We start from the raw sequence: 8,163 nt of genomic DNA, 5'->3' as shown, positions 1-8,163 counted from the left end.
CGGGCGGGGTTATGCAAACGGGAGCAGAACCTGTTGTGTTCGCTGGACGGGCTGGCTGCTGGACCCTTTCCCCTTCCCTTCGCGGATGGCCCCCTGGCCGGGCCGAGCCTGGCGGGCCCCTCCCCTGGACGCCCCTGCCCGCGCCGCGCCGCCCCGCCCCGCGCAGGTGGACGCCCCCCGCCACGCCGCGCCACGCCCGCCGCCCGCCCGCGAGGGGGAGGGCCGGTATAAAACCGAGTCTTGGCGGAGCGGGCGGGCATTCCGTGCTCCGGCGGACATCACACACCAAGCATGAAGCCGGCCTCACTCCTGGTCAGCGCCCCCCTGGACTTATCGTTGTGCTACAGTGTGCTACAGTGTGCTACAGTGTCTCAGTGCTCAGTGTGCTACAGTGCTCCAAGGATACCGCCCGCTCCACGCCATTGGGATTACTCGCCATACCGACCGCCGCCCGACCCGCCCGCCCGCCGCCGCCGTTAGGACGTGTCACGAAACGGTCACGGTGACGTCATCGTGACGACGCTCTGATCCGGACTTTGAGTCAAAGTTTTGTTTGAAACGACGTGATTTTGACTGCACGTCAACTGTGACTGGTGTCAGCGGTCAAAATTTTGATTCAAACCCGGAAAAAAACGCGTGTCGATTTGACGTCCACACGACATTATAGTGGCATCACTCTGATGTCATCGTGACTCCTTCGTGTTAAGGGTGCACGCCTCACTCGGTTGATGCCTGCCTACACAAGAAACCCAAGTGTGTGAATGTCGCACAGTTGTAGGTGTGTGAACTACTATTGTACATATGGAGGTTCAAGTGTGTGAATTCCAAAGGAAATTTCACACTTTTACTCCCTAAAGTGTACGAATGGGCATTCTCACACCTTCAAGTGTGCGACATACACACACTTGCGTTTCCAGTGGACCGCGGCGTCCTCCAGTCCGGCACAACCCCGCAGCTCCTTCCCGCGCGCGTGGATGAGGAACCAGAAATATTCCTCAAAATTTCTTCCTCTCTTGCTGAAATTTATCTTTTTAATCCTTTGATTGTGGATTGTACCACACTATACAACCTTTTCGGTTACCTTTTTTTTTCTTTTCCCCTTTATTGCTGAGAGGATGCTCGGGGATTCTCGTCAGCACCGCGCCAGCACAGCACCCCGCTGTGTGCGACATGGGTCGTAGCGGGGTCGCCCGGCCGCGCCACGCCGCGCCGCGCAGCGCCGCGCACGTGAGCAAAATCCGCCCATTGCGCGCGGGACGCGACACGGGACGGGAGTGCGCGCAATGTGTACGTCTGGCGGGGCGGGGCGGGGCGGGGCGGGGCGGGCTTGTGTCACCTGGCGGGGCGTGATGCGCGGTGATACGCGCCGGTTAGCCGCGCGACGAGGCTCGCTGGCTGGCCCGGCGCCGGCCCGTGGGAAAATCTTGCTTGCCGCTCCGCCAATGCATTCCTCGCGCTCTCCATTCCCCTTTCCGATCAATTCTATAATATATCTATCTCGCGTATCTAGCGTGCCCCCCCCCCCCCTCGGGGTTGTCCGTCGCGATTCGATTCATCGCGATTGTGATATAAAATTCGAGATAAAATTTCTCGCGTGAAGTGTGTCAGTACAAGGATGAAAAGTGCACTGTTCACCTCGACGCACTCGATGCACTGTTGCCACTCACACCGTAATGGTTAGGGAGCTTGTCGAAAAAGGCTCATGTCCCTGGCAGAAATAAAAAGTCGCTTCAAATTTTACGTCGAGGGAAAAATTCTCTCTTTTGTTAAAATCGATTTAAAAGTCACCATAGTGTTCTCTTCAAAATTTATTTCGATCGATAAATTATTTCTGACTGAGACAGTGCTTTATTTCGAGTTACCTCATTTCCTCTCTCCAAAGAGGTCACGGAGCTTTCCGACGGGTCTCTCTAACCAGCACCCCTTCTGCCCCTCGAGACCCGCTCTCTCTAACCCTCCCCCTTGTCGCCGTTCCTGTTCCACAGGTGGGGTGCCTGCTGCTGGCAGCAGCATGGGCAGCCCCAGCCGACCCCGCAGCGGCGGCCACGGCGGTCGCTGAGACCAAGAAGCAGGAGGTGCAGGTGCAGGCCCAACCCGGAGACGCGGTCACTCGCGCCAAAAAGAGGTGAGTAAACACGGCGAGAACGTTGATGTTTGTCGCTCCGAAAGTTGATCGGGAGTTTCAGTGACGACGTCGCAGAGAGATTTTCTTTCTCGTCGTCAAACCTTTCATATACCGGTAGAGGGAAAATATTGCACCTTACCAAAGTTTTAAACCGGGTGTCTCATTGACCCCGTTTCCTATTTTGTCATACTATACTGTAAACCGCATGCAGGCGGACGGGCTTGCCTACTCGCTTGGGCTTGGGCGATACGGTGGGCGACGCTATGGGCATGCCCACCTAAATTTAAATTTGACTCTTCCCACACGCGGTTATGTAACATACCCGCGCTCTGCACGACAACAGCACTATTGCCAACGCACTGATTTCATTCCACTGAAAAAAAAAACGCAGTGCAGCTGCAGCTGTAGCAGTGCGGGCACAGTTCTAAAAACTAGTTGCGCAAACAAGCGAGCCCTTTGGCGATTATTCTTCCCACGGCCGCTGCAGCCGGCGCCAGCGGCGCAGGGGTCCTTCGATAGTATCGATCGGATCGGGAGTACACGCCACCCGGGAAGCAGAGGAGAGGAGGAGGGGGGGGGGGGACTTCAATCGCTGTTGGCCAAAGAGAGGTGGGAAACGTGTCGCTATCCGTCTCTGTCTTTCCCACGGCTCGTGCGGCTCTGCTCCGCCACTCTCTGTCGTGCCGCGGCCGGCAGGTGTTTCCTGAACCAGTCCGGGAGGAGGGGGGGGGGGCACCCACCCGCCGCCTCCTGGAGCTCGGCTGGAGCCGCGTGGCGGGAGGGAATTCCAGAGCCGTCAGCTGATCGGGCCGCGTAGCGCGGCGACATGGGGGGGCAACGATGTAGCCCCCTCTCCCCCCCCCTCTCCTCCGGGCTTTGTGTTATCGAGAGTGGGACGCCCCCCCCCCTCCCCCTCCACGTCACTTTCGCCCGGTCGGACGCCTTCTCAAACGAGATCCCGTCTCTAATTAATTCGGAATGCGGCCCGGCGCTTGAGGTGAGGGTGAGGCGTGCGTTACCGGTTCCCTAATCCGGATCCCGCTCTTGTTTCAGTTTGGACTACGGCGGCGGCTGGGAACAGAGCAGCGGCGGCGGCGGCTATGGCGGCGGCGGCGACGTCGGCGGCTACGGCGGCGGTGACGGCGGCGGATACGGTGGCGGCGGCGACGTCGGCGGCTACGGCGGCGGCGACGACCACCACGACCACCACCACCACGAGCCGCAGGTAGAGTGCCACAAGAAGCTCGCCTGGAAGACCGAGTACAAGCAGATCTGGAGGACCGAGAAGAAGCAGATCTGGAGGACCGAGAAGAAGCAAATCTGGAGGACCGAGAAGAAGCAGATCTGGCGCACTGAGAAGAAGCAAATCTGGAGGACCGAAAAGAAGCAAATCTGGCGCACGGAGAAGAAGCAGATCTGGCGCACGGAGAAGAAACAGATCTGGCGCACGGAGAAGAAACAGATCTGGAGGACCGAGTGGAAGAAAATCTCAGTCCCAGTCTGGAAGGAAATCCAGGTCCCCGCATGGAAAGAGATTCAGGTCCCTGACTGGAAGGAGATCAAGGTCCCTGACTGGAAGACCATCCAAGTGCCCGTCTGGAAGGAAATTCAAGTCCCTGCCTGGAAGGAAATCAAGGTTCCCGACTGGAAGACCATCCAAGTGCCCATCTGGAAGGAAATCCAAGTGCCAATCTGGAAGGAGATTCAAGTTCCTGACTGGAAGAAGATCTGGGTGCCAGTCTGGGAAAAGTACTGGGTGGAAGAGCCCGTTCACGACCATCACGATGACTGGGATCCTCATGGTCATGATCATGATCACCATCACACTAAGAAGGTCTGGAAGAAGAAGTTGGTCTGGAAGCCCGAATGGAAGAAGATCTGGAGGACTGAGAAGAAACAAGAATGGATAACCCAGAAGAAACAGGCCTGGAAGGAAGAACAGATCCAGATTTGGAGGAAGGAGAAGAAACAGATCTGGATCTCAAAGAAGGTTCAGGAGTTCAAGGAAGAGAAGATCCAAATCTGGAGGACGGAGAAGAAGCAGATCTGGAGGACGGAGAAGAAGCAAATCTGGGTGCCTAAGAAGGTCCTGGAATGGAAGACTGAATGGAAATCTCAACAGGTTCCGGACTGGAAGGAAATCCAGGTTCCCGACTGGAAGGAAATCCAGGTTCCAGACTGGAAGGAGATCCAGGTCCCCGACTGGAAGGAGATTCAGGTCCCTGACTGGAAGGAGATCCAGGTTCCCGACTGGAAGGAGATCCAGGTCCCCGACTGGAAGGAGATCCAAGTTCCTGACTGGAAAGAGATCCAGGTCCCTGACTGGAAGAAAATCCAGGTGCCAGTCTGGGAGAAGGTGTGCCACGAAAAGCACGAAGAGCACCACGAACACCACGGGTGGGACTGAATATTACCAAACACCATCGCCATTTGCTCATCTCACTCATCTAGTTCGTAAGGCCCCTCCCCCAAGTCATTGACGGCAAGACCCGCCGTCGCCACGCCCATGTATATACCCCCTTCCCCTTCCCTCACCCTGTCCCTCTACGACTTGACCAAAGTACAAAGTTATCGCCCGCGAGTAGTCTAGTGCGAGGGCTTGGCGTGTATTTTACATGTTGACGAATGTGATGTCTATGTGTACTGCACACCTCTTTTTTATGTATATTAAATCTGTTTTATAAAAAAATGAAAATATTGCAGTGTGTACTTCAATATTGCAGGACATACGCTGCTTCCCTCTCCCCATTAACTCATACAAACGCGCCCAACGCGTAGCGCCTGCGATCGCGAGGATAGGCAACCCAACCGACACCAGTGCTTGTCCGGCAGGCTATGGCAGATGCTGCTAGGCGGCCGAGGGAGAAGCTGCGGAAATCGATTACTACACACAGTATTTACTCAAAATTGGTATAAAATTTATTGCATCTCTCATAAAAATAATATCATTTATAAAACACTTCAACTTAACAGTTCAATACATGTAAAATATATTTTTTATATATCTAGCGCAGCCGCACTATATCAATACAGTATGCAATAACTAGGCAATAACGAACAACGAGACAGAATAAGTACTATGATATTTACAAAAACATACACGATTTTTGAGCGATCAAACAATACACATACATACGCATAAATTGGAACGTAGTAAGTCGACACACAAATTTCGGTAATTTATCTATCCTACCTAATTAATCACAGTCTAGACATGGTATTTACAACAAAGTCACCAAGCAAATTATTTACAGAGAAAGTCTTGGGTTCGTTTGTAATCAAAAACTACAGAATTCAATAATTGCACATGGACGCACACAAACACACGCACTAGTAGACACAGCCGCCATCGTCAGATCTCTTAACACTAAAACTTGACTCCATGAAAATATATGAAATTATATAATAGGACAGTCAGTGAGATCAATCAGAGCATATCACGGAAATGAGCAAGTTAGGTCTACCATTCATTTTCTCAGACTACAGCCGGTACTCAGCTGAGCGCGGGTGCCTGTGCCATGGGGCCGCGGTTGGGGTTCCACACGTTGGGAGCCTTGCACTTGTCGGACCAGAGCAGGCTGTTGGAGTTGCCGTCCACGTCGCCGAGAGAGTCCATGGGCGCGAGGGGCGCGCCGTGCTGAGCCATGGCCGCGGCCGCCGCCGCGTACTCGTCGGGCTGGTGAGTGCTGCGGTGCTTGGCGAGGTGCGCCTTCTGCCGGAACATCTTGCCGCACACGATGCAGGGGAAGGGCTTCTCGCCCGTGTGCGTGCGCATGTGCACGTTCACGGAGTAGTTGTCCTTGAAGCGCTTGTCGCACAGGGTGCACGGGTGCAGCTGGCGCTCGGAGCGCTCCCTCTTGCGCGGCGCCGGGGCGACGCCCCCGTTGAGCGCGGCAGCAGCGCGACTCCGGCGCCGCTTGGCGGCCCGCGAGGTGGGCGTCGGCGGCGGGGTGGCCGTCGGCATGGAGCTCAAGAGGTGCACGGGCAGCGGCACGAGCGACGCCGGGTAGGGCTCGGGGCGCGGGTAAGCGGGCAAGCAGGGGTCGGGCGACGGCGTCGGGTACGGCGTCCGGAAGGCGCTGTAGGCGGGCGGGGCCGGCGAGAAGGCGCTCGCGCTGGCGTCGTGGTGGAGGTAGCTGGTGGTGGTGGACACCCCGGCGTCGTCGCCCAGCGCGGGCGCCAGCGGCATGAAGGCCGAGTTGGAGGACGCCGGCGAGTAGCAGCTGCGCAGGGACTCGGCGGGGGTGGCGGGCCGGGGGCTGCAGCACGACGTGCTGGACACGAACACGCCGGGCGAGGCCAGCTGCTGGTCGGTCAGGTGCGACTGCTCCTGCTTCATGGAGCTGAGGTAGCAGGGCGGCGCGGGGCTCGGCGTCAGCGGGGACGCGAGCGGCATCGGCTCCTGCTTGACGGCGCTGAGGTAGCAGGGCGGCGCGGGGCTGGCGGGCAGCGGCGCGTCCATGGGCGGCAGCGCGGGCACGCCGCAGCTGGTGTACTGCTGCGCGAAGGAGCCGCCGCGCTGGAGGGCCACGTGCAGGAGCGAGCGCACGCAGCGGCGCTCGGGGCTGCTGCTGCCGTCCGAGCCCGTGACGGCGTCGTCGTCGAAGGGGTTGCCGGCGTGCGCGGGGCCGTGCTGCTGCCAGGGCTCCGAGCCCCAGGGCGGCAGGCTGTAGCCCGGGGGCTGGCCGCCGTTGGCGTCGCTCAGCACCGTCAGCGTGTACGCGTCCTCCTGTGGTTGCGCCGGCTGCTGCGGCCAGCACGCCGACGACATGGCGTGGTCGAAGTGGCCGGCGGCGGGCGCGAGGTCGCGGTACATGTAGGCGGCGTCCTCCTGGCCGCTGCTGCTGATGGCGTCCATGCCGCCGTCCGCCAGGATGTAGCTGTCGTACTCGGTCAGCATGCTGCTACCGTACCTGCACAAACAGAAAAACAAAAGGGGACGTCAGCGACAGATGACACACAGTACATGCGACACGTTATCACGGGCCCAGTTTGGCGCCCGCACCCCCCACCCCGCGCCGGCTCCAGCCGGAGGCACCCTTCGCCCACTATCACTGTTTGCTCTGGGAGTATTGTTCCGGCAGGGAAAAGACCACTGGGCTGACCTGCAAGCGAGGCCCCCCAAGCCCAAGCCACCCAAGCCCCACGCAGACGCCGTCGCAGGCTCCAAAGTCCACCGTGGCGGCCGTGAGCACGGGGTGCGCATCGTGGCGGGGTGCTTGACCCCGGCCATCGCCCCGCCACCGGGACGGGGATGACGTGGGCTCCGTTACGCGTTAGAGGGCCATGCACCACAGCACCGCTAGGAGCGCTCGCCGGGGTGGTGGTGTGGTGCCACCAACCTCGGTCACACCGACTTTGTTTGCCAACACAAGAGGATCGGCGTGACGCCGGGACAATGCGCTCCCGGGGTGCCCCGTGAGGCCGTCAGGGCGAACCAGGAAGCGAAATTCGATTAACCACGCCGAGTGCAATGACAGCAGCAGGCGGGGCGGGGCTGGGCGCAGCGACGACGTGGGCAGTCCAGGCGGTGGCACTGCTCGGGGTGCGCCAGGACCACCGCGCTGATGCGGTGAAAGTCCAGCACGCAGCATGCACCATCCGGGCCGCCCCTCCAGTAGCACCGGCAGCAGCAGGCGCACTGACTTGAACAAGTCGTCACCGGACCCAAGGCAAAACACCGCCCACCCCAAACTGCACACTTGCATTAGTGCAGTTAGATGTATGATCTGTTTTTTTGTTTTTTTTTCGGAAATCGGCGAGACTTGAACAACGGCGATACAACTACCTAATCAAACTTTCTTTTGTAAGTACGTGCGCTGGGGCCATTGTCTCCCGTAGGCCTCGTAAAAGTCATTGGAAATCGGGGGCAAGCCGAGAGGCATCAGCACAACGGCCTCCCGGTCGTGTCATGTCGCGCCTGCAGCCGCATTGTCCACCCGCGCCGCCGTCAAACCAGTCTATTGAGTCCGTCGAGTCGTCGTCGGGCCCCAGAATTACGGTACCGCTGCGACTGCGCTGGGCAAGGGCTGGGCTGG

At 58.5% G+C, this 8,163-nt stretch overlaps 2 protein-coding genes across 2 annotated transcripts in view; one reads left to right on the top strand and one right to left on the bottom strand.

The window, feature by feature from the left end:
* The first annotated feature begins 233 nt into the window (after nucleotides 1–233).
* LOC113216615 (golgin subfamily A member 6-like protein 6) lies at nucleotides 234–4,824 on the top strand. The gene is made up of 3 exons (XM_052267569.1): nucleotides 234–312; nucleotides 1,986–2,125; nucleotides 3,179–4,824. Exons 1-3 carry the CDS (start codon nucleotides 292–294, stop codon nucleotides 4,530–4,532), a joined length of 1,515 nt encoding a protein of 504 aa, XP_052123529.1. The 5' UTR covers nucleotides 234–291; the 3' UTR covers nucleotides 4,533–4,824.
* Nucleotides 4,825–5,054: 230 nt separating this feature from the next.
* Nucleotides 5,055–8,163, bottom strand: part of LOC113216616 (zinc finger protein 467-like) — a 29,695-nt gene continuing 26,586 nt past the window's right edge. Inside the window, exon 2 of the mRNA XM_052267581.1 lies at nucleotides 5,055–7,038. Within this exon, the coding sequence (XP_052123541.1) occupies nucleotides 5,619–7,025 (1,407 nt within the window). The 5' untranslated portion in view covers nucleotides 7,026–7,038 and the 3' untranslated portion in view covers nucleotides 5,055–5,618. The remainder of the gene's footprint in view (nucleotides 7,039–8,163) is intronic.

This window comes from Frankliniella occidentalis, unplaced genomic scaffold (genome assembly GCF_000697945.3).
Source record: "Frankliniella occidentalis isolate FOCC.00 unplaced genomic scaffold, Focc_3.1 Scaffold54, whole genome shotgun sequence".
Taxonomy (NCBI): Eukaryota; Metazoa; Arthropoda; class Insecta; order Thysanoptera; family Thripidae; genus Frankliniella; species Frankliniella occidentalis.
Note: the sequence above shows the minus strand (reverse complement) of the source record. Positions and strands in the feature narration are given on the sequence as shown.

What these genes read in the sequence shown, in the direction of transcription:
- LOC113216615 (XM_052267569.1), top strand. Translation starts at nt 292, where the DNA reads ATGAAGCCGGCCTCACTCCTG. An exon ending in TGAAGCCGGCCTCACTCCTG is followed by an intron (nt 313 to 1,985) that starts GTCAGCGCCCCC and finishes CCTGTTCCACAG; the next exon opens with GTGGGGTGCCTGCTGCTGGC. An exon ending in GTCACTCGCGCCAAAAAGAG is followed by an intron (nt 2,126 to 3,178) that starts GTGAGTAAACAC and finishes CTCTTGTTTCAG; the next exon opens with TTTGGACTACGGCGGCGGCT.